Source organism: Sylvia atricapilla, chromosome 15 (genome assembly GCF_009819655.1).
Source record: "Sylvia atricapilla isolate bSylAtr1 chromosome 15, bSylAtr1.pri, whole genome shotgun sequence".
NCBI lineage: Eukaryota > Metazoa > Chordata > Aves > Passeriformes > Sylviidae > Sylvia > Sylvia atricapilla.
Genome location: NC_089154.1, coordinates 5,951,636 through 5,979,027, shown reverse-complemented (window position 1 = coordinate 5,979,027; position 27,392 = coordinate 5,951,636). Strand labels below are relative to the sequence as shown.

Sequence of the window (27,392 nt, the reverse complement as noted above, 5' to 3'; positions counted from 1 at the left end):
AGGAAAAAGGACCTCAAGACAGCAGCAATACATGTGTGAAAGGTGACCAGACAGCCTGGGAGGGACCTGCAGACAGACACTGGCAGCCACCCACCCACCAGGGAGGGAAAACAGCCCTGCTGCAGCCTCCAGCTGAAATCGGGAGCTTTCCCAGAGCCAGCAGCTCTTTTTCAGGACATCTTCCAGCAAAACACCGCATGGGAAAAGGGCCCCTTCCTCGGGGCAGCATTGACATTGTCAGAACAAAGAGGTAGGGCTGAGTTCACCCCTTCTGGCAACTGGAAGGGTTTCCAAGGAATAACCCCTCAGCCCCCATTTGCTGTGGCTGTACCATCCAGCACCCAGACAACCACTCAGACCTTCCAAGGGCTTATTTTGGATTGGCAAAATCCAAAATTGGTGGGTGAGGCTCTCCTCCTGCCCCAAGTGCTGGCACAGTGAGGTGCTGGTGACAGGACCAACCCAGGATTGTGGCACCTGAGGTGTCTGCAGGACACAGCAGCAGGAAGGGGTGCTCCCCTCCAGCTCCAGCTGGTCTCAGAACGTGAGGGGAATCTGACAGCTGGGACAGGCAGAGGACACTGGGAGCCAGAGACCAAACATGCTTCACTGGGCTCCCAGCAGACAGAGCTCACATGTGTGGTGCAGGCTGCCCTCACCCTGGCTCAGCAGAGCCTCTGAGCCTCCTTCTGCCAGCACCCACCTCTGCTCAGGCACGTTTTATTCACACAGGAAACTTTCTTTTTCTCTCATAAAGTGCAAGAACTTTGCCTCTTACTGACTAGTCAACTAGAAGCATCACAGCCCTCACAGCAGGGAGCAGCAGGCAGGGGAGCAACACCTCACGTTCAGGAGCTCCCGACACACCAGTCACTTCAGCAGGAGCTCTGGCTCAGATATGGCCCTGTAGAGCACAAAGCCCATCTCATCAATCTCCTCTTCCAACAGCCCAGAGAACAGGTTGATTTTGGGGTTGAAATAGCAGAGCAGGACTCCTTTCTCCAGGCAGGCCACCAGCTCCTCAAGCACCTGCTGGAACCTGTCAGCAAGGCTTTCCTCTGCCCAGTCCGAGGCAGTGTCACTGAGGTGCAGGATGATGTGGGTCATGGGGCTGCCACCCAGTTTGTGCAGGCTGGGCTGGCTCCTGCAGATGCCATTCAGGATGCGGAGGCAGAGCTGCCGAGCCCCGGAGTCACCGGCATCCAGCTCCTTCACCCTTGAGACCTCTGCCTTGTAAAAGCTCTCCAGCCAGAGGTTTTCCACCAGTCCTTCAGGAGGAACAGCCAGAAGAACCTTGTCCTCCATTTCCACCACTGGGAAGAGGGTGATGCTCAGCTCAACCTGATCATGTTTGACTTCCAGCTTCAGCTCCCGGGAGGCCACGACGGGGTGGATGGCACATCCCAGCAGGCCACCGATGGCAGGCCAGTTGATGGAGGCCACCAGCAGCTTGTGGAGGGTCTCGTTGAGCACGCTGGAGGAGAGGTACCTGCCCACAATGAACCTGTCCCAAGGGCTACACCCACGAGGGAAATACCCCAGATCGATCCTTTTGATCATCCAGTACTGAGGGTTCCTCACCACGGTGTCCTCTCCCGAGATGAGGCTCCAGAGTCCGGCATCAAGAACTACAGGGAGCATGAGGTGGATGTGGTCAGCTGCCAGGACCTCGAGGCCGTCGAGCAGGGCTCCACGGAGGAAGAAGCGGCCGAAGGACAGCTCCGGGCACTTGTTCCGCAGGAAGTTCTGCAGCTGGGTGCAGATGCTCCTGGCCAGCTGTGGGACAAGGGACGCTTGGATCTCAGGCACGGCCAGCTGGCTGCTGTGTGAGAGGAGCTTCTCCTGCAGCGTGAGGCAGCGCAGGGGGCTGGACTTGACCTGAGGAGCCCCCAGAGGGACAGAGCAGCCCCTGGGATCTGTGAGAAGGGAAAGGAGATGTCACAGCTCTGAGCACATCATCTGAAACCCTCGGCAGCAGAGGGGAAGGTGTGAGTTGGGTGCCCAGCTCTCTGCCCACCCCTCTGGAGGTCACACTGACCTCACCAAGGGCCCCCGTGGAGCCCACTGATGTTAGCAGCACTTCTCAGCCATGCAGAGCCAAAAACAGCCCCAAAACCTGACTGTTCCCAGCCTCACTCCTAAGCCAGAGATGGAAACCAGGCAAGGGACTTGCTGCCAGGGTTAGAGGATCACAGAATATGCTGACTTGGAAAGGACCCACAAAAATCATCCAGTCCAATTCCTGGCCCTGCACAGACACCCCAACAATCCCAGCCGGTCCCCAAGAGTGTTGTCCAAATGCTCCTGGAGCTCTGGAAGCCTTGGGGCCATGACCATTCCCTGGGGAGCCTGGTCAGTGCCCAACCACCCTCTGGGGAAGAACCTTTTCCTAATAATATCCAAACTAAACCTCCCCTGATACAGCTCTTGCTGTTCCCTCATGTCCTGTCACTGGTCATCAGAGAGATCTGTGCCTGTCCCTCCACCTCCTCACACGAGGATCCTACAAACAATCCTGCTCTGGGTCCAGTATCTCAGGACATGCCCTGGACTGAGCTGGGCCAGTTTCCCACTTGGAAAAACGCCATCTCTGTGGGGAGCTGGACAAGGCAGCCTTTGTCTGCAGCAGCTCCCGAGCCCACCTTCCTACAGGCAGAGCTGACCCAGAAAACAAGCACAGCCAACGCCGCTCGAGAGGAAACAAACCCAAACAGCCCCCACCCACAGCACTGGCTGGGACACCCCGGGTGTCATCAGAGGTCCTGTTTCCACAGGCATTGCCTAAAAAGGGGCCACGGCTTGGGAGCCTCCCAGGAGGGCAGGCTCAGCCAGGTCGGCTTTCTGGACACTGAGCTAAAAATAACACGGAGCCGCCAGCCTGCCGGGAGCAGCGGCACGGCCACCCGAGCACAGCAAGGTGATCCTCCTCGCTAGCACTGGAGCCTCACCTGGCACCACAGGCCGAGCTGGAGAGAGCAGAGGCTCGCTGAGGTCTTCCCTTCTCTGCTTCTTGGGGGGTTTTGGTGTTGTCTTGATCAATGCTAAGTCCTGCCAGCTCTCCTCCAGGGACTTCTGCTCAGCTTTGGGATCACCTTCATCCCGAGGGCTGGTGGCTCGGTCGATCAGCTGGAGGAAGGAAAAACCAAGAGGACAAGTTGTTATCTTTGTTTTCCATGAGTTATGGGTGACAGCAGCCTCTCTGGAGCACACACATGAGGGGACAGCCCCACTCAAGGCTTCTGCTCACAAAAAGATGCAATTTGGGGGGTCACAAATGTGTGCATCATCTTCCTGTAGGTTTTACATGGAAAACAGATACCCAAATGCAACTTAAGTCCCAGGTGCCTTTTGGGATGGGATACTGCATCCCAAATGCTCCAGGCAAACTGGAACATGAATACACGGTCCCACACGGTGGGAGCAGGCAGCCCCGATGGCATTTGTGCCATATGCAAGGAACCAGCTCAGGAGCAGACACCGAGGTTTGGGGCACATCTTGCCCCACCACACTGGCACCAACCCAGCTCTTCCTGGGCATCTTGCCGTGCTCTGATCCCCGCCCCAGCCTTACCCTCTTGACAGCCAGCGTGGCGATGGCCAGCACGGCCGCGCCGCTGACGCCCAGCACCAGCCTGGCGTTGGCCAAGAGCACATCGAACACGCTGCCCAGCCCGTCGATGACACTGCCCAGCCCGCCGTTCTCCTGCCGCCTGCCCCGCTGCTGCCAAAACGCCGTCATGGTCGCCCTGCGGAGAACAGGAGTGTCACCCCGGGCCGGGGCATCTGTCACCCCGGGCCAGGTGCAGCCGCAGGGCAGGAAGGTTTGGGGAACAAGGCGTTCCGCTGGCCCACTTTCCAGCGGGACAAAAAGCTCCGCCGCCGGGACGCCTGGGTGCGGCGAGGGAGCAAGGGTCACCAGGGGAGGCGACACCCCGGGAGAGAGACACCCCAGGGAAGGGACAGGCATTCCAGGGAAGGACGGGACACCCCAGAAAGGAACGGGCACCCCCGAGAAGGGACACCCCAGAAAGGAAGGGGGATCCCGGGGAAGGAATGGCAGGGTCACCCGTTCCTCAGCCGGCCCTACCGCAAAGCCTCGCGGGGCACCGGCAGCGCTGGGGCGGGTCCGCGGCCCGCGGGAAAGAAGGACCCCGGACCCCGCTGACCGCGGGGAGGCGACACCGGAGGCGGCACCAGAACCGGGACCGGCCCGGGCCCGGCGCTGCCCCCGCGCGCCCCCGCCCCGCACGCACCGCGCGCCCCCGGCGCGTCCCAGCCAATGGGGGCGCGGCGCGGCCCGGCCCCACCCGCTCGCGGAAGTAGCGCCTGGCCCCGCCCACTGCCCGCGTACGTCACGGCCGGGGCGGGCCCGGGGGCGGGGCCCACAGGGGGCGGGGCCTGTCGGGGCGCGGTGCGGCCGCAGGGTCCCTCCGCCCTTCCGCCATGGCGGCCACCGGCGTCCTGCCCTTCGTCCGCGGCGTCGATCTCAGCGGCAACGACTTCAAGGTGCGGGGGAGCGGGAGCGGGGGACAGCCCGGCCCACAGGGCCCCAACGGGCTTGGGCCCCGCGGGGTTGTCAGGCCTGGCTCGGCCTCAGGGGCGGGGGAATCCCGGCCCCGGTCCCGCCCGGGGTGGGTGACCTGGGTAGTACCGGTCCCGATCCTGTGAGCGCCCCGGGACTGAGCGATCCCTGACTCACATCAGGCCGCTATGGTTGAGCAGCCCGGCCCCAGCCCACCGGGTCCCAGAGAGACAGGTGATCCCCCAGCCTTCAGCTCCCACTCCCATAGAACTGGGAGATCCCAGCTCCCAGTCCCATAGGACCGGGTCTCCATGGCTCCCAGCTCCCAGTCCCCTAGGAATGATCAATCCCGTCTGCCCTAGGACTGGGTGATCCCAGCCCTCTAGTTCCCAGTTTTATGGGACTGGTTGATCCAAATCCCCACGTCTCGCAGTCCCTTAGGACTGGGTCATCATGACCCCCACAGTTCCCGGTCCCATAGGACTGCTCCATCCCAAACCTCCCATGACTCCAGAGCATCAATCAGACTGAGGTCCCCAGATCCTCATCCCGTGGGACAGGTGGTTTCCTCACCCTCCTCCTCCTCGTCGTCTCCAGGGCGGATATTTCCCCGAGCATGTGAAGGCGATGACGAGCCTGCGCTGGCTGAAGCTGAACCGCACGGGGCTCTGTTACCTGCCCGAGGAGCTCGCTGCCCTCCAGAAGCTGGTGAGCCCCATGTTTTGGGATGGAATGGGGCTCCCCTGTCCCACTGGGGCTGTGGGATCCGGCAGGAGGCTGTTCCCTGCCAGCCTCGTGGCTCAGCAGCAGATGCTCCAATGTCTAATAATAGCACTGAGCTACAATGTGTGGTTGAAATAGGATGCAGGAGCTGTCAGGAGTGGGGCTGGCATGAGCTTGCACTCGGTTTCACCTTGTTTCCCAAGAAAACCTGATTAAAAACCGTGCTTAGATTCTCTGCCCAGTAGCAGAAGGGAAGGGTGATGGAGAGAATCAAGGTTTTGGGTAGTTTTTTTTTTCCCTTCTCCTTTGCTAAAGTATATAAAGAGCAGGAGCTGGCAGCTGTCTGGCTTTGTTTTTTGGGCAACTCAGCCAGGCCCTTGGTGGAGTCGTGGCTCAGCTTAGCTTTGGTGGTGTCCACAGCACATCAGGGACCTCATCCTGTCAGTGTCAGACAAACTCAGTGCTTTAAATGCTGCCAGGAGTCCCTGTCCCTGCGCCAGGTGCAGGGAATCCTTTGGTGCCAGCCCTGCCAGGTGCTCGGGGGCCACAGCAAGACTGAAATCCTGCCATCCCGCCCACAGCCTGCCAATTCCTTGTGTTCCTGAACAGGCAACAGCCGGAGCTGGTGATGCTCAGAGGAAAACATTTCCCCAGGGAAATTCCTCCTACCCCAGCAGTGCCCACGTCTGCCCGTTTTCAGGTCGCCCCAGTGAGAGGCATTTCCAAGGACTGGCATCTGTTTGCACAGGGACTGTGTGGTGGCATCCCAGAGCACCCCAAACCCTACAGCAGGGCTGAGGTGTCCAGCCAGGGCTACCACAGGCAATGAGGGATGTGGAGGCAGTGCAGGCATGCTGGACTCCAGTTTGGGGCTGGGAATGTCCCAGCAGCCCTGTGTGTGACAGGGCTTCACAAAGTCCCCAACTCTCCTGGGATGGAGGAGCCTCCACATCGATGTGAGGGCCCAATCCTTGTTCTGCACAGCCCCAGCACCTCTCTCTGCTCACTGAGGCTTGTCTGGGGCTTCTCTGCAGGAGCACCTCTCTGTGAGTCACAACAGCCTCACCACGCTGCATGGAGAGCTCTCTGGCCTGCCCTGCCTCCGGGTGAGTGTCCCCCTCCTGCCTCAGGGGTCCCCAGGCACCTCTGGGGTCTGAGGGCACACAAGGATCGTACCTGGGCACCCTGGGGGCTCAGCAGGCAGCTGCATTCCTGCCTATCTCCCCTTTGCAGGCAATTGTGGCTCGTGCAAACAGCCTGAAGAACTCAGGAGTCCCTGACGACATCTTCCAGCTGGATGACCTCTCAGTGCTGGTGGGTGCAGAGTCTCCTCAGCTGATGCAGGAGCCAGCTCAGACTCCTGGATCCCATTCCTGCACCTTGGTGGCTCCTTGTGCTCCTTGGGAGCACCAGTCCTAAGCCCATGGCTGAGCTCTAGGGAAGCTGGCTGTTGGCAGGATGACCCTCTGGCAGTGCCTCCTTTAAAGGCTGATGCCATGGATGGGTTCCCTGTGTGGTGATCCAGCTCCTGCTGTGCCCCTGGAGATATCCCCAATCCTCAGGTGTGGTGCAGAGGGTTACAGCTGCTTTGTGTTCCTGTTTTCCCAGGACCTGAGCTACAATCAGCTCACAGAGTGTCCCAGGGAACTGGAGAATGCCAAGAATATGCTGGTCCTTAACCTTGGCCACAACAGGTGGGTCTAGGCTAGGGTGACTACCTTCCCCTCCTGGCCATGGCCACCTCTGTTGGTCACACTTTGTTCTGGATTTTGCTCTCTGCCCCTCCTTGAGTGAGACCTGGGGCTGGTACAGGTCCTAGGCAATCCTGAATTTCCCCTACATATCCCTACAGCATCGACACCATCCCCAACCAGCTCTTCATCAACCTGACAGACCTGCTCTACCTGGACCTGAGCAACAACAAGCTGGAGAGTCTCCCACCACAGATGAGGCGCCTGGTGCACCTGCAGACCCTCATCCTCAACAACAACCCCCTCCTGCACGCCCAGCTCCGGTACAACCCCGCTGCCCAGGCTGGGTCCCAGGCTGGCAGGGCTGGGACTGAGGTTCCTGCTCCACCCTGACACTCTCTCTGCCCTGTGGCTCTCCCTGGTCCTCAGGCAACTCCCAGCCATGACAGCCCTGCAGACCCTCCACCTCCGCAACACCCAGCGCACGCAGAGCAACCTGCCCACCAGCCTCGAGGGCCTGGTGAACCTGGCAGGTAGGGCTGGGGCATCCAGCCCCACGGAGCCCTCCAGAGCCCCCAGTGTTGGTCTGGCTGGTGGTGTCACCTCGTTATCTCTTTCCCCAGACGTGGACCTGTCTTGCAACGACCTCAGCCGTATCCCTGAGTGTCTCTACACCCTGGGCAGCCTGCGGCGCCTCAACCTCAGCAGCAACCAGATCACAGAGCTGTCCCTCTGCATCGACCAGTGGACCCAGCTGGAGACCCTCAACCTGTCCCGCAACCAGCTCACCTCCTTACCTGTATGTCCCTGTCCTTATGTACCATCCCTGCTTGTGTTTCCATGGTTCTCCTCACCCCACCATCTCCCCCTTCCCCAGTCGGCCATCTGTAAGCTGACCAAGCTGAAGAAGATGTACCTGAACTCCAACAAGCTGGACTTTGATGGAATCCCCTCGGGCATTGGCAAGCTCACCAACCTTGAGGAGTTCATGGCAGCCAACAACAACCTGGAGCTCATCCCTGAGAGCCTGTGCAGGTAAGGAGCACACAGCTGGATCTGCTGTGTCACACATGGTCACAGGTCACCCTGGGCTGGCCTGTCACCAGCATCACTGTCCCACAGGTGCTCCAAGCTGAGGAAGTTGGTGCTGAACAAGAACCGCCTTGTGACCCTGCCAGAGGCCATCCACTTCCTGACGGATGTGGAGGTGGGCACCCAGTACCTCTCTGTCTTGGGCTGGCTCCACCACAGCCCCAGCACCTGCAATCTGCCACATGGTTCAGCCCAGGCAGGCCATGGATTCAGGGCTCCTTCCACATCCCCTCATCTCACTGAAGCCTGGAGGTCTCCATCCCATGCCCACACCCTCAAATATCCCTGTGAGCATGTGCTTCACCGAGGTCTCTGTGCCCTCCTTGGCAGATCCTGGACGTGCGCGAGAACCCCAACCTGGTGATGCCCCCGAAGCCGGCGGATCGCTCCTCGGAGTGGTACAACATCGACTTCTCCCTGCAGAACCAGCTCCGCCTGGCCGGAGCCTCCCCCGCCACCGTGGCAGCCGCTGCCGCGGGTACGTGTGTGGGGACAGGGACACACAGCCCCTGCCTTGGCACGGCCCTGGGACAGGCTGGGAGATGAGCTGTGCTCCGTAGGGTGGCCTGGCTGCCTCTCAGCCTGTCCCTGTGTCCCCAGGGAGCAGCACCAAGGACCCGCTGGCCCGCAAGATGCGGCTCCGGCGGCGCAAGGACTCTGCCCAGGATGACCAGGCCAAGCAGGTGCTGAAGGGGATGTCAGACGTGGCCCAGGAGAAGAATAAGAAGATAGAGGTAGGGTCTGGGGTGGGAGAGGGGTCCTCATGGTATCACAATGTCCCTGTGTGTGTCCCTGAGTGCCAGCAGGGTTCTGGTTGTCCCTAATTTGACCTGTTCCTCTCCCCCAGGAGAGTGGGGAGGCGAAGGCGCCGGACCTGAAGACACGGCGCTGGGACCAGGGCCTGGAGAAGCCACAGCTGGATTACTCAGAGTTCTTTAGTGAGGACGTGGGGCAGCTGCCTGGCCTCTGTGTCTGGCAGATTGAGAACTTTGTGCCCACGCTGGTAGACGAGGCTTTCCACGGCAAGTTCTACGAAGCCGACTGCTACATCGTTCTCAAGGTACCCAGGGAGGACCGAGGGCCCTCACATCCCCTCCCCGGAGCTGCAGCCATCCCATCTCACACCCGCTCTGTCCTTCCCAGACCTTCCTGGATGAGAATGGTTCCCTGAACTGGGAGATCTACTACTGGATCGGGCAGGAGGCCACACTGGACAAGAAGGCTTGTTCTGCCATCCATGCTGTCAACCTCCGTAACTACCTGGGGGCTGAGTGCCGCAGCATCCGGGAGGAGATGGGGGATGAAAGTGAAGAGTTTCTTCAGGTGAGGCCAGCCCCCAGCTCCCGTGTAGCCCCCGACCCCTCCTGTCCCACCCTCACCCCCTCCCTGCCCCCAGGTCTTCGACAATGACATCTCCTACATCGAGGGTGGCACTGCCAGCGGTTTCTTCACTGTTGAGGACACGCAATATGTCACCAGGTACAGCTTAGGACAGGGGCTGGGGAGATGTGTGGGGCAGGCAGTGCCCTAAATCCCACCCTGGCTGTCCCTTCCACAGGCTCTACCGTGTCTATGGGAAGAAGAATGTCAAGCTGGAGCCGGTGGCACTAAAAGGGACGTCGCTGGACCCCCGGTGAGTGGCCAGGGGACAAGAGGTCCTTGTAGAAGGTACAGCAGGGTCTACCTGAGACATTTTAGCTGCAGTTCTATGGTGCAAATGGGCTATGCCAGCAGCTTTCTACAAGAATATGGGTTCAAACCCCCCTTGGTGCCCTGCAGGGACCCCCAGGATGGGGAGGATGCTCAGCACACCCCATTCTCTCCTGACTCCTTTCACCTCTCTCCACCAGGTTTGTTTTCCTCCTGGACCATGGCCTCGACCTCATGGTGTGGCGTGGGAGCCAGGCCACACTGAGCAGCACCACCAAGGCCAGGTAGGGCTTGTGGGAATGCTGGGGGTGTGGGGACCCCAGCTGCCATCTCACCTGCTCCCACTGCAGGCTCTTTGCTGAGAAGATCAACAAGAACGAGCGAAAGGGCAAGGCCGAGATCACACTGCTCACCCAGGGCCAGGAGACCCCCGAATTCTGGGAGGTGCTGGGAGGACAGCCCGAGGAGATCCGACCCTGTGTTCCCGATGACTTCCAGCCCCACAAGCCCAAGCTGTACAAGGTGGGGAGCTGCATCCATAGGGCCACCAGCCCTGCTGGAGTCCTGCAGCCCCCACTTATCTCTGTCCCCATCCCCTCTGCAGGTCGGCCTCGGTCTGGGCTACCTGGAGCTTCCCCAGATCAATTACAAGCTCTCCGTGGAGCACAAGAAGAGGCTGAAGGCTGATCTGATGCCAGAGATGCGCCTGGTAGGATGGGGCGGGGAGGTTCTCCCAGTCTGACCAGTGAGACTGGTTTCATGCCCCTTCTGCCTCCAGCTGTGCCCTGGGAGAGGGAGGTTCAGCCAGCAGCGCCTGGCTGGGGAATGCTCTGCTGTGTTGGGAGCAGGCAGGGTGTTCTCCAGCTGGGAATGCCTGCAGGTGCCTGACCCCCTCTTCCCTGCGGTGTCCTCAGCTGCAGAGCCTGCTGGACACCAAGAGCGTGTACATCCTGGACTGCTGGTCCGACGTCTTCATCTGGATCGGGAGGAAGTCGTCGCGGCTGGTGCGGGCGGCAGCGCTGAAGCTGAGCCAGGAGCTGTGCACGATGCTGCACCGGCCCAAGCACGCCATGGTCACCAGGAACCTGGAGGGCACTGAGTGCCAGGTAGGGCCTGGACCCCTCAGATGGCTGGGAAGGGGCTGTGGCCAAGGGTCTGTTACCTACTCCCCAATTTACACCCTGAACACCTGGAGGTGTTCAAGGAACGACTGGAGGTGGTACCTCTGGTCTGGTTGACGAGGTGGGGATCGGTCACAGGTTGGACTCGGTGATCTTGGAGGTCTTTTCCAGCCTTGATGATTCTGTGATGTAGGTGTTCAAGTCCAAGTTCAAGAACTGGGATGACGTCCTGCGGGTGGATTACACCCGGAACGCCGAGACGGTGCTGCAGGACGGCGGCTTGGCCGGCAAGGTCCGCAAGGACGCTGAGAAGAAGGACCAGATGAAGGCCGACCTCACTGCGCTCTTCCTGCCCCGCCAGCCCCCCATGCCCCTCAGCGAGGTAGGGCTGGAGACCCCCATGAATCCCCCATGGCATGGGGCTGGGTGCTGAGGGAGGAGCCAAGGGACTGATGGAGCTCATGGGGCCACAGGCGGAGCAGCTGATGGAGGAGTGGAACGAAGACCTGGATGGCATGGAGGGCTTCGTGCTGGAGGGCAAGAAATTCACTCGTCTGCCTGAGGAGGAGTTTGGCCATTTCCACACCCACGACTGCTACGTCTTCCTGTGCAGGTGACATCTGGCTTCTCCCCTCTCAGGGGCTGCTGGACCTCCTTGTCCCCAACCTCCCTGCCCAGTCCTCCCGACTGTCCCATCCCTGACATCACCCCCCGTTCCTGCCTTCAGGTACTGGGTGCCAGTGGAGTATGAGGAGGATGAAGAGAAAAAGAAGAAGGGTGAAGGCAAAGGGGAAGAGGAGGGTGAGGAAGAAGAGGAGGAGAAGCAGCCCGAGGAAGACTCCCAGTGCATCGTTTACTTCTGGCAGGGCCGGGAGGCCTCCAACATGGGCTGGCTCACCTTCACCTTCAGCCTCCAGAAGAAGTTTGAGAGTCACTTCCGTGGCAAGCTGGAGGTGACACAGTTTGGGGGTGACACAGGGGTGCCCCAGCTTTGCCTCTCTTCTTCCCCATCCACTCTCTGCCCCTCATGCTGAGGCAGGGCACAGCAGCAAAGATGGGAGCTGGCAGGGGGGTGCAGCTGGCGCTTGGAGCTGTGTCTGGGAAGTCCCTGTTCCCCTTCTGACACCCAGCCCTGTCCAGGTGGTGCGCATGACCCAGCAGCAGGAGAACCCCAAGTTCCTGTCACACTTCAAGAGGAGGTTTGTGATCCACCGGGGCAAGCGGAAGGACCGGGTCAGCACTCCCCAGCCCAGCCTGTACCACATCCGCACCAACGGCGGGGCCCTCTGCACCAGGTCAGTGCCCAGGGCTGCTCCCTGCCAGGCAGCACCCACGGGTGCCAGAGCCAGGTGGGATACCTGCTGGTGGGCACAGCTGCCAGGTCTCCCACTGATTTGTGCCTCGGGGGCTCCGTCTCCAGGTGCATCCAGATCAACACGGACGCTGCTCTGCTCAACTCCGAGTTCTGCTTCATCCTCAAGGTAATGCTGGTGGCTGAGCATCCTCAGGGCTGCCTGGGTGCCCTCCTGCCCTTCTGGGCAGCCCTGATTCCGCTGTCTCCCCAGGTGCCCTTTGAGAGCACAGACAACCAGGGCATCGTCTATACCTGGGTGGGCCGGGCGGCTGACCCTGATGAGGCCAAGCTGGCTGAGGACATCATGAACCACATGTTTGATGACTCCTACAGCAAACAGGTGAGCAGGGCTCAGTGCCACCTTACCTGGGTGACAGTGACCACCCAGGCCACACTCAGCCCTGTTCCTGCCCTTTCAGGTCATCAACGAGGGAGAAGAACCTGAAAACTTCTTCTGGGTGGGCATTGGGGGCCAGAAGCCCTACGATGAAGATGCCGACTACATGAAGTACTCACGGCTCTTCAGGTGGGCACTTGGCATGGAGAGGGATGCTCCAGTCTGTGCTGCTTCCCTTCCTCCCCCAGAGCCCAGCCCCCTGGGGAACCAACCAGCCAAAACAGCTGCTCCGTCGCATCCCTTCCCTCTACATGAGCCAAGTCCTAACAAACTCATGCCTGATGCTGTCCCTGTCCATCTCCCTGCAGATGCTCCAATGAGAAAGGTTATTTCTCCGTGTCAGAAAAGTGCTCAGATTTCTGCCAGGATGACCTGGCTGATGATGACATCATGCTGCTGGACAACGGGCGGGAGGTGAGCTGGGGGCATGAGGCTGTTCTGGGCCCAGATCTTCCCGTGGCTCTGTGGGCTGAGCCCAGCTGCTGATCCTTACCACAGGTCTACATGTGGGTGGGCACCCAGACCAGTCAAGTGGAGATCAAGCTGAGCCTCAAGGCATGCCAGGTAAGACCTCCCTCCATCCTGGAACTGTGTGGGGGTGGATTTCGGCACTTCCATCTCCCCTCGGGGCCCTGATCTGGGTGGTGCAGAGCTCTGGGCTGGAGAACACCATCCCTGGAGGTGGGTGAGGGCCAGAATCCCCACAGCAGTGCTCTGCCCCAGGTCTACATCCAGCACATGCGCTCCAAGGACCCCACGCACCCCCGCAAGCTCCGGCTGGTGCGGAAAGGCAACGAGCCCTGGCCCTTCACCCGCTGCTTCCACGCCTGGAGCGTGTTCCGCAAGCCGCCCACCTAAAGGGCCAGGAGCACCCAGAGCTCCGGCCACGGCACGGCCGGACCCTGGCGCCACACGCTGCCACCAGCACCAGGCTCAGCCTGGAGCCGCTTCCCCCCGAGCCGGGGCCAGTGGGGATCACTGGGGCTGCCCCTCTGTCCCCCCTTCTCCCAGCACGGCGCCCAGCTCAGCCCCTTCCCTTCCTGAGGGGCACTACGGGGTGGTGTGGGCTCCTGTCACACGCACTGCTTGGGGATGCTGCTGCCCCAAGCCAGTGCCGAGCTTCCCCTGTGACTGGGAGGACAGGAGTGACTCCCAGTTTCGGTGGGAGGATTGCTTTGCTAAGGAGAACTGGGGGGAGTTGAGGGGCTCTCAGCCCTGGGCCTTACAGATGGTCCCTGCTGTCCTGGGGGATGGACCCTCAGCAGGGATCAGCCCATCTGGATCATATCAATAAATGCTGTACTTCTCACGTCAACACTGTCCCAGGCTCTGAGTCACTCCCAAATGGGGTCACCCTGATCTCTGATCATGCCTCTGTGCAGCTCAGGGGAACCCCAGCACTCACCTGGCTCCAAGGCTCAGCAAACACCTTCCAGCCTAGGCAGTTGATATTAAATGCTTTATTTTCAATATTAAAAACCAGTATTTTTAATTACTAAACAATGCTAAATTCATCTTACCAAAAAAAAAAAAAAAAAGATGAGGTGGGGGGGAGTTCTACCAGGGACGCTACAGCCCCGGCCTCGGCCGGCAGCAACAGAGCCCGAACCCCCCCAGCCACACACGTACCGCAGGAGAGCCCAGGGGGGCCACAGGTCCCAAAAAGGAGAGGGGCAGGGGCCAGCTGAGCCCCGTGGTGACAGCCACCATGGGCCAGGGGACAGAGCTGGCGTCACCACAGCCCCCCAAGAGGACGAGACCAGGCTCGGAGCCCAGGGGGGATTTGGCACAGTGAGACCCCCAGGGTGGGGCAGCCCAGACTGGGGCAGGAGGGGGCTGGGGCAGCCCCATCTGCCCCCCTGCAGCACCAACATGGACCAGGACCAGGAGCCGGTGTGTAATTCCACAGCGTGATCCCATCCCAAACCCACCCCGTGGCAGGAATTAATGTCAGAAAGGAGCAGCAGGCACAGAGCCCTACCTGGAGAATAGCCCTTGGAGAAGCCACTAAGAGAAAAAGGCCACCTGTGACCCCCCACCGTGCCCCTCCTCGGGCTGCTCAAGGCCTCTGCTGCCCACCTGGGAACCTGGGGACAGTCCCTGTGGGGCAGCCAGAGCCTCCTGGCAGGCAGGGAACAGGGCTGTAAACTGCAGGGAGCCGGGCATGTAAACACAGACCAGGGTATGGGGGGACCGTGCCCGGGGGCTTCTGGCCCCCCACTGCCCCAAGGGACCAAAACCGGGGGACAAGGGGGGGTCCACAAGCCCCAGCCCTCCCCGTGGAGCCGGGGAAGCAGCAGCATCCCCCAGGAAGGGGGCTCTGGAGCAGGGGACAGTGACACTCGACCGTGTATAAAAAAAGGAACTTATCTTCCCCGGGAAGAGTTTGTGCCCCACAGCCCCGGCTCGGGGGGTCCAGGCAGGGAGGTGTGTGGGGAGTGCCGGGGCCGGGGCGCGGCGGCAGCCGGCGCGGATGTTAGAGAGGAGACGAGTCTACGTTACATGGGGAGGGGGCGCGGGGGTCCAGTCGAGTCGCGCATCCCGGGAATCCGAGCACTGAGATGGGTCAGGGAGGCCGGCGATGCCTGTGGGTGAGGCAGCTCCTCAGGAGGAGAGCTGGTGGGGTTCAGGACCCTGCTCCCCCTCCTCTACAAGCCATCCATCACAACTCCATCCTCCCGTGATGGAGCAGGAAGCCAGGGCACTGTGCTGCGGTCCCAGCTCCAAATCCCCACTCCCACCCCAGGGACCACCAGCCCCTCACAGACCTCACTTGATGAGGATCCCCGTGGGCCGAGCCTCGTCCTCGCTGGTGTTCCTCAGGTTCTGCTCTGCTTCCTCCGAGGACCTGGAGCAGAGCAGGGTGAGAGGCACTGCCACGGCCTCCTCAGCAGCGCTTACCCCATTCCCTCCCCACTCACGCCAGGAAATCCTTCACTTCCTCCACGGTGATGTCCCCAGTGGTGTCCAGCGGGTTCTCCAAGCTGCTGTTGGGGGAGTCAATGGGGCCGGGCGAGAAGGCAGACAGGTGATCCTCAGGGGACCCTGGGGAGTCACGGGACAGGAGGGATTGGGGACAGCCAGGACACAGATCCAGGCTTGCAGCAGGGCTATGAGACACAGTGCGTGTGCAGGGACAGGGTGGTGGTCACTCACGGTCGCTGTCTGAGGGCGAGTGCTGGCCCTCGGAGCTGCGTGGGACGTGGGTGCCGTTTGCCTGTGGCAGCTTCGGTGTCACCGCTGAGCTGTTGCTGGAAGGAAACAGGGAGATGTTATGGCCAGAAGCAGTGGGTGGAGGGGTGGGTGTACAGGGATTCCACCATAGCAAAGGTCCCCACGCCCCTGAGACAGCCCACCTGAGGCAGGAGGTGTCCTGGAGCCGGGTGACCTCCAGCCGGCACACAGGCTCTGTGACGTTCCTGGCACTCAGCGAGAAGCGCTCGAACTCAGATGGTGAAATTAGGTAGAAACCTACAGAGGGACAACAACAAGCCTCAGGGATCCCCCACAGGGCTGCAGGTGAGGTCAACATCCCATGGACACAGATGTCACCTGGTGTCCTCACCTTGGCCATGCTTGGTGAAGACACAGGAGGCAATGCCACTGATGTCCTCCTTACGGATGCAGTTGTAGTGGACCTGGGGCCGCAGGCTGGGCACAGTGAAGATGTGGATGTCCCCCAGGTTGGTGAGACAGGCCAGGCAGTTTTCCAGCCGCTCCTCGGAGCCAGCGCTGGCCAGGCTCACCAGGGCCACCTTCCGCACCCGGCAGCCCTCGTGTGCTGTCAGCTTGAACTTGGTCTTGGCACTCACTTTGGGGAGTGTGAATACCTGGGGGGGCAAGAGGAGGTGGGCTCAGGCGAGAACAGGAACCTGAAGAGTTTAGGGGGGCACCTTCCCCTTGGATTCACCATCTTAGAGCAGGCACAGGAGTGCCCCCAAAATTTGACTGGTCACCTCCAGTCCCTGTGTGATGAGGACATCCAGAGATCCATGGGACATTTTGTGTCTCATATCCACCAGTGGGACACTGAGCCCCATGCTCACCTTGAACTGTTCCTCAGAGGAGATGAGCATGGAGTGGCTGCCCTGCATGTCGGGGGCCTTGGCCAGGTCCCGAGACACCTCGTAGGGCTCGGGCAGGGGGTTCCCCCGCCCATCCAGCACTGCAATGGCCACCACTGGAGCACGGTGCATCAGCTGGATCTCCTTCCCCAGCACCGCTTCCACCGCCCGCTCCGAGAACTTCTCCTGCGACGGCACCTCCAGGGCGTAGGCGAACACCGACCCAGAGTTGGTCCCTGCCCACATCGTGGGGCCGTGGTGGGCGGCTGTGGGGGCAGAGCAGTGTCAGAGCCCCCTCCCCACAGACCCAGCCTGGGGGCTTTTCCCAGGCAGGGAGCGGGGGGTGGTCTCACCATCACGGAGGAAGGTGTCGGCGAAGTAGAGGCACCGCACGACCCCCGAAAGCGAATCATCGGCCGAGCGAGGCTCGATCCGCCGCTGCACCGGCGTCATCTCCACCTCGGGGGGGCCCGCCTGCTCCGCCAGCTGCGCGTTGGCCTCCTGCACCTGGGGAGGGGACACAGGGTCAGTCCCTGCTTGCTGGGGACAGGGAGCCGCCGTGGTGGCCCCCACTCCCTGCCCACCTTGCTGGAGGGGCTGCTGGCGTTGAGCCTCTTCTTGCCCGACACGCGGCTCTTGCGGATGCGGCGGAAGGACTGACGCAGGGACTTCTTGAGGGACTTGACACGAGACAGGGGCCCCTCCATGGCCAGCGAGTCGTTGGGGTGCAGTGTACACCTGCGGGCACCGACGCTGCTCAGCACCCACCACAGCACTCCAGAGGGGCCCCAGCACCGAGGTCCCCCCCATACCTGGCCAGCACGGGGTTGCGCCGGTAGTAGTCAAAGAGTCCAAAGCCGTGGCTGGTGCCGAAGGCCACGAGGTTCCACTCGGAGTGGAGGGTGACGGCGGTGACGGCGGCAGGGGGCACACACTGCACCAGCACGCTGGGCTGGAAACCGGGGGGAAAGTGGAGGGGCCCATTCCGAGGGGCCAGCCGGTCATGGCCCTTCCAGGTGAAGCCCTCACGGTCCTGCAGCAGGTCCACGGTGGCCACACTGACCGCGTGCTCCGACTTCTCGTCACTCAGCTCCATCACCAGCACCTGCAGGGACAAGCACAGACAGAGGGACACATTGGAACCACCCCCAGACAGCCAGCCTGCTGCACACTGGGGTCTAAACCCAGAGCAGGAGCTGTTCAAGGACAACCACGGGCATCTGCAGGGTCTGTAGCCCCCTCATGCTGTGGGTGCCCAACGGGGGAACCGAGAGGTGCTCTGTCCTTGCCACCTCACCTGCCCCGCCGTGCCAGCCACCACCATCTTGGCTGTGTACTTGCAGAGGGCAATCTTCTGCACGCCCAGGCGTGGGTCATCGCTGTAGGGATCAAAGCAGCCCACCTGCAGGAGGGGACAGATGAAGGGACAGCCAGGACCCCACACACAGCTGTGGGGCCGCTCCCCCTGCACCCCCACATGCCTCCACCAGCTGTGGCACGTGGGCCACCCTGGGCATCACGCCCAGGCAAAGTCTGTCCCCATGCACCCCCTGGCTCTTTCCCCCATGCTGGGGCAGACCCGCGGGACGGGACCCACGGAACAAATGTCCCTTGTTGTCCCCACAGTGCGTCACACAGCAGCTGTGCCCTGAGCCGGGGGACACGTCCCTGGGGCACAGCCGGGATGGCTCCGGCAGGTGCATCCCCCGTGCCCGGCTCTGGGTTTGCCCCCTCCAGTGCTGGCAGAGCCCGGAGGGTGCTGAGGTCCATGGTAGTGTCACCCTGCCCAGGGGACCTCACCTTGCGGAACGGAGGCCACTCCTCCTCGCCCGCCTGGTTGAGGCTGTCGTTGTGCTCACAGTCTGTCTGGAAGATGTTGGCGGTGCCCAGCTTGTAGAGGGGCTTCAGGGAGACCCCCGAGGCGTCCCAGAACCGCACCGTGCCGTCCTCGTGCCTGGGCGGGGGGGTCCTGTCAGCGTGGGGCCCCAACATCTGCCCAGCTAACAAGAGCTGCCTGTGTGCTAGCAGCCACCGTACCAGAGGGGGGGGACAGTGGGGGACAGCACAGCGGGTGACACGCTCATGCCCAGCCAGAACAAGAAGGGGCAGCCCACCCGAAAAAAGGGAGTAGATGCCATCATCCCATCCCACTCCCCCACCGCAGGAACGGGTGTAGATGTGTCCTTGCATTTTGGGTTTGCCAGGCCCCCTCCCTGCTGCCAGCCCACTCACCCAGTGAGGAGAAGTCCCCTCTGTGTGGGCTCCTGGGCCAGGTTCCTTCCCCCATCAATGGGCCAAGCCTGCAGGGAGGGATGGAGAGGGGATGGAGGAAGGGATGAAGGCCTCTGGGCCATGCTGGAAGGGGCTCAGCAGGACCCCTGCCCACCATCCCCATCACTGACCACAGAGGATTGCCGGGGGCTCTGCTGCTCGCCCACACTGACGATCCTCTCCCAGAGCTTGAGGGGCACATTGGAGACATGGCAGGAGCAGGTGATGGCAGAGGAATGGAGAGGTGCCAGGTATGGGGCAGGGATGGTGGGCCAGCCCGGCGTCTGCAGATCGATGGCCACCAGCTCCTCCTCCACCAGCACCACGAGGGCTCGGGGGTTCTCAAAGCCTGGGAGGGGTGAGATGGTTGCTGCACGTGGAGCAACCCCCACACCATCAGCCACTCCCCAGAGTGGCCCTAGCAGGACATACCTCCCTCAGGCACCTCTGCGCTCTGCACGGTGAAGAAGTCAATGACACGGGAGGTGAAGTCCAGCGTGGCCAGGGTCTGGCCCTGCAGCACGCTGACACAGTGCCTGTCACCATAGCTGGCCCGTGGCATTCCCCCACTGAAGATGATGAAGGGGTTCCTGGGTGGGAAGCAGGGGTTCCTGAAGCAGCTGCCATCAGACCCTGGACCCCCAAGTGCCCCCTGTGCCCATGTCCAGCCCGCCCACCTACCCTGACTCGCAGGTTCGCCAGAGGATTTTGCTGATGGCTTTGCAAGGGAACGGCCCTGAAACGAAGACACCGACACTGTGGTTGTAGCACTGGGATGGGGGGGATCAGCTCCCAACCCCAGAGCCCCCCTAGACCCTCATCCTGTACCGTAGGGGATGGTGGACATGACGGGCTGCTGGGTCCTCTGGCCAGTGCTGCCCACTGCCCACACCATGTACCCGCCGTCGCTGTGGGAGCTGACGATGCTTTTCCCGCTCTGCTCCCAGGCCAGGCTCTCCAGCTGCTGCATGGGGACACACAGGGGGCTCAGAGCTCGGATGGGGACACACACACAGGGACACAGCCCCACCAGCCTCACACCAGCCCCAGTACCTGGTTCCCCAGGAAGAGATGCTGGACAACACGAGTGCTCTGCTCCCACAGGACCACCAGCCCCCGGCTGTAGCCGATGAGGAGCCGGCTGCCGTTTTGTGGGTGCTCCTGGATGGATTCCACGGGCCCCAGCGCCTTCCCGCAGCGGTAGTCATCAGGGACACTGTGGGGGGACATGCACTGGGGGTCAGAGGGGAGCTGAGGGTGCAGAGGGGAGCTGAAGGTGCTGGGGAGGGGGCCTGCAGGGCTCTCACCTGTGCAGGATCTCGTCTGGGAAGAGGGTTTTGTCCTCCAGCAGTGTCAGGGTGGGCAGGGTGACAAAGTACACGGCACCACCCTCAGTGCCCAGGCAGACCATGGCACCAGCAGCCATCGGCAGGACCACTGTCACCCGAGTGATGCCAGGGGAGCAGCTGGGGGGGAACAGGGGAACAGGAGCTGACTCAGCACCGTGTTGGGTCTGGGGAAATGTCAAAGAGACCCCAGACCTCCCCTGCTCCATCCCTACATTCCCATCTCCCTGAGCACAGGAGGACAAGGACACAGGGACAGCCTCAGTGCTGATTGCAATTAGAGCCATTAATCACCCCCAGGCCCCTGCCAGCACCACAAAAAAATCCAGAGCTGTTCCCTGCACTCAGCATCTCAGCTGGGATCAGAGGAGCATCCCAGTGGGGAAAACACCATCACGGAGAGGACCTTGGCCACCATCCCACCCGAGCAGGCCGGCTGCTCCCACGCGCCGTTCCCAGCTGGCAGCGGCACCGCTGCGGCCGCAGCCCCGCGGGGGAGCGGCTCCGACCCCCCCAGGCAAGTACTTAGTGCTGCCGGACCCTGGGCGTCCCGGGAGGCCAAAGCTGCGGGTCTCTTCCAGGTGGGAGCAGCCCTCCTTCTGGCACACCTCCCACAGGTGCAGCGTGTTGTCATCCAGCAGTGAGAGGAGCCAGCCCTGGGGATGGGGGGTGAGAACAGCGTGTTGTGTGAGGTGCTGAGGGGCTGCTGCCAGGTTCCCCTCCAGGGACAGCCACGTACCTGGCCGGGAAGGAAGTGCAGCTGGGTGACAGTGGCCGTCTCCTTGTGCAGGCCTGTCAGCTCCACACCCGGCGCGCCATATCTGGGGGGGCCGTCAAAGAAACAACGAGGGTAGAGCCCCCCCCACCTTCCCCAGTAAACCTCAGGACCCTCCAAATTCCCTCAGGTCACAGTTCTGCCTGCAAACACCAGTTCAGCCCCCTGTCCCCAGGAGAGCCAGGGCAGAGCATCCCTGACTGCACCTAATGCCAGAGCTGGCCTTGGCACCACTGTCCCCGGTGGCCACCAAACACCTCCAGCTCCAAGCAGGACACTCCAAACCCGCCTGGCATCTACCAGGCACCTCCAGCTGGGACAGCGCAGGTCAGGCTGGGATCCACCAACCACCTCCCACCGGGTCAGGTCCCCGGTCAGGCTGCGGCCACCACACACAGCTGGGGTGGGTGTGTGAGAGGCGCCGGGAGCCCCGGCACGCACCGGCACTGGGGTGGGGTTTGGCATGCGCCGGCACAGCCTCACTCACCCGACTGGTCCCGGCTCCTTCGGCGACGCCGCTCCGCAGGAGCCACGGCAGGACCCGGCTCCAGCACTGCACAGAGCACCCCAGCCTGGCATCCCTGACACCCCCAGCACCCCAGACCCGGCCAGCTGCTGCCCCCAGCCCAGTGTCACCAGTGCAGCCACATTTGGGCATGCTGAGTGCTGGAGGTCCTTGCCCCTGGCCACCTTCTGGTGCCCTCGGGGCACAGGGAACCAGCCCGGCGGCTCTGCCCAGCTGGACAGGCAGGAGTTGTCTGGCAGTGCTGGGCACAGCTGAGCCGGCAGAGCAACTGAGTTTTGGGGAAGAGCAGGCAATAGGGCATGGGAACGAAGCAGGGAGCACGCAGAGGGCTCTTGGTGCTATGTTGATGGGGGATGCCACTCATCCTTGCCCATTCTGGGGTCTTTCCCCACCCAAAACAGTGCCACAAGCTGAGAGCCCTCAGGGCGAGTGGCTCAGGCACACCAGTGTCACCAGCGTGTGGGATGGGGCTCCAAGCCCAGGGAACCCCAGCTGCCCCAGGAGACCCCCCAGGTGCTGGCTGCCCCTCAGTGCCGGGCTGTCTGCAACCAGATCCACCCAGCCTGGCCGGGGAGCACCCAGGGGTGCCCCCACTAACCAGTAACGCCAGTCAGGCCAGCTCCGGCTGCTGCCTCGCCCGGCCCCGGCTTCCCCAGCACCGCCAAACTCCAGAAGCATCTTTTTGGAGGCAGCTGGAGCAGGGCTGTATAGGCACGGGGTACCACGCTGGGTACCATCCCAAAACCATCCCCGCAGAGGATGCTCTGGGCACCGCAGCCCCCCGCAAGCGCATCCCCGCGGTGCCGGGGGGGCTCAGCTGGGACCGGCACCGCGGGCCGGGCGGGCGAGTGGGGCGGCCGGCGACGTCGCGGCCGGGCTGGCACCCGGGCGGCCCCGGCAGAACAAAACACGCCATCTTTGTGCTCGGGAGGCAGCGAGCCGCCGGCCTGGGGGAGGGGGAGTGCGGCCGCCCCCCCACACCCCGACCCCGACCCCGCTGCGGGCGCAGCCGCCCCCGCGCCCCCACCCCGCATTCCTGCGGCGCGGGGCCCCCCGAGCATGGGCCGCATCCAGCCCTGGCCGCCCGCCAGCAGCCCTCTGAAGTCTCCCTGCACGCTGCCGGCAACAAAGCCCGGCCGGCCCCGCTCGGCGTCCCCCGCTTCGGCCCCCCACCCGCGACCGGGCTCCGCGCCCACCGCAGCCCCTCTTCCCCGGCGCTGGGCCGCCCAGAGCCCCCGCTGCCCCCCCGAGAGCTGCGTGGACGAGGCCAGGATGGACAGGAGCCCCCCGGGATAAGCGGGGTAACAGCAGGAAGGACCCCCACTTGGGATGCGTCCCCCTCGGGACGGCCGAGCCCCTTTTCCCCCCCGGCGTTTTGGGCGAGGTGGGGGTTTCCTCCGGCCGCCCCCTCGCCCGCCCGGCCCAGCTGCAGCACAGCTGGACGGAGGGATGGACGTCAGCCGAGTGGGGGCTGCCGGATGGGCCAGAAGCAGCACGGCCACGTCTCCAAGCATTCTCCGGGATGGGGACAGCCAGAGGAGTGAGCGCAGGAAGGTCCGGGAGGTCCTTACCTCCTGCTCATGCGGGAGGAAAAGGATACAGCTTGACGGCTCCCGCCTTGGTGCCGATGGCCATCACACGCAGGACGGGGTCGTAGGCCAGGGCGCTGGGCTGGCTGGGGAAGCCGTGCTCCACCGTCTGCCGTGGGGACAGGCAGGTCAGAGCGGGACCCCCCACCTCTGACACCCCGTAGACCTCCACAGCCCCCCTCACCCCCACAGCTCCCATCCCGCACCAGCGTGAGCATCACCTCTGAGATGGGGCATCACGAAGATGCTGCTCTGTCCGCCAGTGCCACCAAGGAGGGTCTTGGGGAGGGGGGACATAACTCCTCACCCAATTACCACCCAGCACCCCAAAACCCAACCCAACAGTCACACCACGGGCCGGGGTAGGTCTGATCTTGCATCCCACCACCCGCCAGCACTTTGGGGATGGGACCCCTCTGCTCTGAACCCCTGAGGTGGGGACACCCCAGGAAAGGTGAGCGGGACCCCCACTGCGACATCACCGGGCGTCCCCGATGCCGGCCGGCAGAACCAGGCGAGCGGGACCCGCCAGCGCCAGGGACGTCCCCGCCGGAGCCGCGTGTGGCCCGCGGGCACCTTCCCAAGGAAGTCCCGGCCGTCCGGCGTGCCCGGGCTCGCCGGCTGGGGAGGGGCTGCCTTGGCAGCGGGGTAAGCGGGGGGCACCCAGCGTCCCGGCCCGCGGTGAGGGGACCGCAAGGCTCCCGAGGGCAGCTCGGCTGAGCAGCGACGGCGCGATCAGACGATACGGAGGCCGCCGGAGCCAGACTGGCCGGATCCTGACCCGCTCCCTTTGTCTGGGGCATCCGAGAGGCGCAGCGGGGCGGCTTTCCGCACCCGCCGGCGGCAGCCGCTGTCACCCCAGCTCCTGCTCCCCTCCCAAGGGACGCCACCAGCAGCGTGAAAACGTCCTCAAACCCATCCAAGGTGTCCCAGCCCATCCCAGTGGGTCCCAAACGCGTCCAAGGGGCGAGGAAGTGGATGCTCGTGGGTGCCGACCCACGCAGGGTCACGCTGACTCCCCCCGGGATGCACGCTGAGCTGGAGGAGCTGGGACAGCAGCTGCGCAGGGACACCACAGTGATGCTTTAGGCCAGAAACCAACACGATGACACCGGCAGAGATTCCCCAAAACGCGCTGTCCCGGTTCCCCAGCACTCCCAGCCCCCAAGGGGGAGCCGGCTCAGGCCCCCAGCCGCAGCCCCCGCTCCCGCCCGCAGCGGGGCCGCATCCGGCAGGCTGTGCCGGCCGGCCAAGGCGCGCTCCCGGCCAAATTACAGCAAATCCCAGGCAGATCTGGAGCTCGGGAGGAAAAACAACCGTTAATGGGAGGCAGGTGGGCAGCCGGCGGCCCCAGAGCTGGGACGGCAGGAGAGGGGCTCTCCTCAGCATCCCCCCAGGACGTCCCACTGGCACACACCCACCCTGGGCACGCGTTCGGGCGGGATCCGGCCGCGGGACTGTGCTCCCCAAAATCAAGAGGGCTCAGGCTGGGCTGAGCCTTGCACCCCGGCCAGACCCTCATCCGTGGCAGCGAGTTAGAGGGCAGGGCTGTGCTGGGCAGCCGGCTCTGACCCCTCAGCACTGCACACCCCGACACCTGGCCGCTCGGTCCCGCTGTGGGACAGCCCGGGGGTCCCTCTGGTGCACGGCATCGTCCCAACCTTGAGTTGGGCAAGCACCCCACAGCAGTGCCAGGATGCTGCCGAATGATGGACTGACTGACGGACACGGTTTGGGCTCATCCAGGGGCCACTGCCGGGGGTCTCCTGCCCCGCGGCCAGGGCAGGAGGGTGTTCCCAACGCCACGGCGCTTCCGCGACAAGGTGCACCAAGTCCCAGGTGGGCACCCGCTGGTGCAGCCCGATGTCCCGAGGGAAAGGTCTGGCACCTCAGGGCTTGTGGGTCACTCCGGGGCTGTTTGATGAGCTTGGGGGTATCTCCCAGCCCGAATGAGGGGGGCAAATGAGAAAACTTGGAGGGAGAAGAGGGGCAAGTGCTGACCTCTCACGCTCCCCCAGGGACACATCTTTGGGGTGCCAGGGATCAAGGGGGTCATCACCACAGCCCCTCCTGCTGACACAGGGGGTCCAGCCCCCCAGTATCCTACCCGTGGAGATTGGGGTGAGGGGCTGAGCCCCACATGGGGGATGCAGCCAAGGATGCTCCAAGGCGAGACAGGGTGTGGGACCACGGGTCACCCCAAAACAACCGAGAGCGAGGCCTCGGGGAATCCATGGGACAGGGGGAGTGCGGGAACCAGGGCGCTTCAGGGAACCCCTCTCAAGAGGGGCTGGGGACAGGGATGTCGCGCTGGTGATGGGGTCGCATCCTCTCCCAGAGCTCCCCCCGGCACCGCACGGGTAGGAGCGCAGCCCCCCGGTCCGCACTCCGGGGCGCATCCCGCACCCGGGGCTGCCGGTACCCACCCGCGGGGGCGCATCCTCCGGAGCGACCCCGCAGTCTGTCCCGGGGTCCCCCGGCCAGGCAGCCCTGCCCTTTCTGCGTGTCCCTTCCCCGGGAACGGGGAGGTCCCGGTGCGCGGCTCCCCCGGGGGTTCAGCCGGTCCCGGGGGGCGGTGCCCCGCACGCTGCTCGCCTCCCCGCGGGCAGCATCCCGCCGGGCTACCAGAGCCCCGCGCCACCGGAGGGCTGCCCGCAAGCCGCACCCTGCCCGGCACCCCCGGTGCCCCGCGGTGCCTCCCGGTGGTGGCCGCCCCCAGGGATCCACCGCCGCGCCCCCCGCTCGCCCCAGACGCACCTTACTGAAGGCGAAGAGGTCGTGCCGGAGGCGGTCGCGGTGCGGGTCGGCACCTTGCCGCCGGAACCGAAACTTCATCATGGTTGGGCCGGCGGCGGCGGCGGTGGCGCGGTACCGGGCGGGGCGGGCGCGGCCGGCGGTCCCGGAGCCGGTCCCGGGGCGGCGGTGGCGGGGCCGGGGCGCGGCGCGGGGCGGGGCCGGCAGGGGGCGCGGTGCCGGTGCGGGGTCCCCGGTGCCGGTGCGGGGTCCCGGTGCGCGCGCCCGCCGAGCCCGGGCAGGCACCGCCGCGGCGGGGGCGGGCGGAACCCTGACGGACAGCTCCGCCCGCCAATCACCGCGCGGCAACGCGCGCCGCGCGCCGCGGCCCCGCCCACCCGCGCTGCGCCTGCGCCCCCGCGGCTGCCCCTGGGATGTGTAGTCGTCCAACTCAACGCCCTCTGCGCTGGATTGATTTGTATTCTTTTTAAAATCCTCTTCTTTCGGTGTTTTGCCTCCCCGTGGGCATGGTGAGGGACAGTGAGTGCGCCCCAAGCTTGCTTATCGTGGTCTCAACGCCCCCACAAACAGGGGGTGTAGTGGATTTAGGGTCTCATCGTGTGCCCCACAGCTATGGGGTGCATCAACATGGCGGCGCCCCGGCTAGTAGCATCCTGCCGGCTCCCAGAATTAGCATTCGAGCCTCATTCCCGGCTGGCGACTCATTATTCCCGCCAGGGCACTGGGAGTATTGTTCTCCTCTCCCCCCACGGCATCATCGCAAGGTGGGAGGGCGAACAACCTGCCCTGCACCCAGTTTTGGGGTGAGTCACCCCGGGCAGGGCATGGCTTCCCCTCCCTGCTGACTAACCCCGGCCCTGGGGAGATGCGGCACTGGGGTGACGCAGGGGTTTGGGGCGGAGAACAGCCCGGGGCGAGCGGGGAACCATGCCCCGGTAATGGGCTGTGGGCTCATGGATGGATGGAGGGGCCTGAACCGCAGGCACAGCCCCGGGGACTGAGGGTCTGCTCTGAGGAGGGAGAAAAGGAGGAAGAACTCTGAGGGGGAAGAAGGAGAACGGAGGGGAGAAAGAAGTGAGTAGCGAAAAGAGAAGAGTAGAGAGAGAGGAGAGGCAGAAGTGTGAAGGAGAAAGGAAAGAAGAGAGGGAGGCAAGGAAAAGGAGAAACAGGAGGGAGAAGAGAGGAGATGGAGAGAAGGATGAGAGAGGAGGGAGAAGACATGGAAAGAAAGAGGAGTGGAGGAAGAAGCAAGACCAGCAGACTCCATCCATCCCCTCTCTGGCATCTCACACCCACCCCATCATCTCCCTCTTGCAGAAGGGAGGCACGAGGGTGAGAGGGGCTCAGCATGAGGCCGAAGCGCAGGGTGCTGCAGAAAGAGGAGGAAGGCAGAGATGCTGTCCCTGCTTTCTAGGACATCACAGGAAGCACAGCCACCACATTTGGCCACCCTGTCCCCGGGGAGCTGGTGACTCCCTTTATTTAGAACCAGTTCCCTGCTCCCAACCACCTTGTTC

The 27,392-nt window shown here is 63.4% G+C and overlaps 4 protein-coding genes across 5 annotated transcripts in view; 1 reads left to right on the top strand and 3 right to left on the bottom strand.

Moving 5' to 3' along the window:
* The window catches only part of PRPSAP2 (phosphoribosyl pyrophosphate synthetase associated protein 2), a 77,757-nt gene extending 52,565 nt beyond the window's left edge, over positions 1 to 25,192 (bottom strand). Inside the window, exon 1 of the mRNA XM_066329897.1 lies at positions 25,181 to 25,192. The gene's annotated coding sequence lies outside the window, so the exon portion shown is untranslated. The remainder of the gene's footprint in view (positions 1 to 25,180) is intronic.
* MIEF2 (mitochondrial elongation factor 2) lies at positions 685 to 4,296 on the bottom strand. The gene is made up of 4 exons (XM_066329887.1): positions 4,088 to 4,296; positions 3,572 to 3,746; positions 2,949 to 3,126; positions 685 to 1,916 (listed from the first exon to the last, which is right to left on the bottom strand). Exons 2-4 carry the CDS (start codon positions 3,737 to 3,739, stop codon positions 871 to 873), a joined length of 1,392 nt encoding a protein of 463 aa, XP_066185984.1. The 5' UTR covers positions 3,740 to 3,746; positions 4,088 to 4,296; the 3' UTR covers positions 685 to 870.
* Positions 4,393 to 13,865, top strand: FLII (FLII actin remodeling protein). Its single transcript, XM_066329882.1, has 30 exons — positions 4,393 to 4,506; positions 5,120 to 5,230; positions 6,280 to 6,351; positions 6,479 to 6,559; positions 6,854 to 6,939; positions 7,098 to 7,259; positions 7,366 to 7,469; positions 7,560 to 7,735; positions 7,814 to 7,971; positions 8,059 to 8,143; positions 8,359 to 8,506; positions 8,629 to 8,762; positions 8,876 to 9,088; positions 9,172 to 9,351; positions 9,425 to 9,507; positions 9,587 to 9,661; positions 9,879 to 9,962; positions 10,029 to 10,200; positions 10,283 to 10,387; positions 10,593 to 10,784; positions 10,993 to 11,181; positions 11,273 to 11,412; positions 11,527 to 11,752; positions 11,940 to 12,094; positions 12,220 to 12,280; positions 12,365 to 12,493; positions 12,573 to 12,679; positions 12,859 to 12,964; positions 13,049 to 13,114; positions 13,274 to 13,865. The coding sequence occupies exons 1-30, from the start codon at positions 4,444 to 4,446 to the stop codon at positions 13,406 to 13,408; spliced, it is 3,798 nt and encodes a 1,265-aa protein (XP_066185979.1). The 5' UTR covers positions 4,393 to 4,443; the 3' UTR covers positions 13,409 to 13,865.
* LLGL1 (LLGL scribble cell polarity complex component 1) lies at positions 14,902 to 26,093 on the bottom strand. 2 transcript variants are annotated; one of them, XM_066329884.1, is made up of 23 exons: positions 25,879 to 26,093; positions 23,133 to 23,230; positions 20,971 to 21,052; positions 20,772 to 20,887; positions 20,193 to 20,351; positions 19,939 to 20,101; positions 19,714 to 19,849; positions 19,567 to 19,621; positions 19,318 to 19,475; positions 19,017 to 19,234; positions 18,847 to 18,914; positions 18,415 to 18,568; positions 17,912 to 18,016; positions 17,427 to 17,719; positions 17,199 to 17,352; positions 16,968 to 17,121; positions 16,597 to 16,880; positions 16,116 to 16,380; positions 15,907 to 16,021; positions 15,707 to 15,801; positions 15,472 to 15,595; positions 15,319 to 15,398; positions 14,902 to 15,135 (listed from the first exon to the last, which is right to left on the bottom strand). In XM_066329884.1, the coding sequence occupies exons 1-22, from the start codon at positions 25,957 to 25,959 to the stop codon at positions 15,320 to 15,322; spliced, it is 3,156 nt and encodes a 1,051-aa protein (XP_066185981.1). In that variant the 5' UTR covers positions 25,960 to 26,093; the 3' UTR covers positions 14,902 to 15,135; position 15,319. The 2 variants fall into 2 exon arrangements, with proteins under 2 accessions (XP_066185981.1, XP_066185980.1); XM_066329883.1 differs by having other exon boundaries at positions 20,757 to 20,887; positions 25,879 to 26,044.
* Between the last annotated feature and the right edge of the window lie 1,299 nt (positions 26,094 to 27,392).

Coding starts and splice junctions, on each gene's coding strand:
- MIEF2 (XM_066329887.1), bottom strand. CDS start 3,739: ATGACGGCGTTTTGGCAGCAGCGGGGCAGGCGGCAGGAGAACGGCGGG. Junction 3,127..3,571: donor CCACGCTGGCTGTCAAGAGG/GTAAGGCTGGGG, acceptor TCCTTCCTCCAG/CTGATCGACCGAGCCACCAG. Junction 1,917..2,948: donor AGCTCGGCCTGTGGTGCCAG/GTGAGGCTCCAG, acceptor CCCTTCTCACAG/ATCCCAGGGGCTGCTCTGTC.
- FLII (XM_066329882.1), top strand. CDS start 4,444: ATGGCGGCCACCGGCGTCCTGCCCTTCGTCCGCGGCGTCGATCTCAGC. Junction 11,182..11,272: donor CCCCCATGCCCCTCAGCGAG/GTAGGGCTGGAG, acceptor ATGGGGCCACAG/GCGGAGCAGCTGATGGAGGA. Junction 12,680..12,858: donor AAGTACTCACGGCTCTTCAG/GTGGGCACTTGG, acceptor ATCTCCCTGCAG/ATGCTCCAATGAGAAAGGTT.
- LLGL1 (XM_066329883.1), bottom strand. CDS start 25,959: ATGATGAAGTTTCGGTTCCGGCGGCAAGGTGCCGACCCGCACCGCGAC. Junction 20,102..20,192: donor CCAGACGAGATCCTGCACAG/GTGAGAGCCCTG, acceptor GTCCCCCCACAG/TGTCCCTGATGACTACCGCT. Junction 16,381..16,596: donor CCTCTGAGGAACAGTTCAAG/GTGAGCATGGGG, acceptor TTGCCCCCCCAG/GTATTCACACTCCCCAAAGT.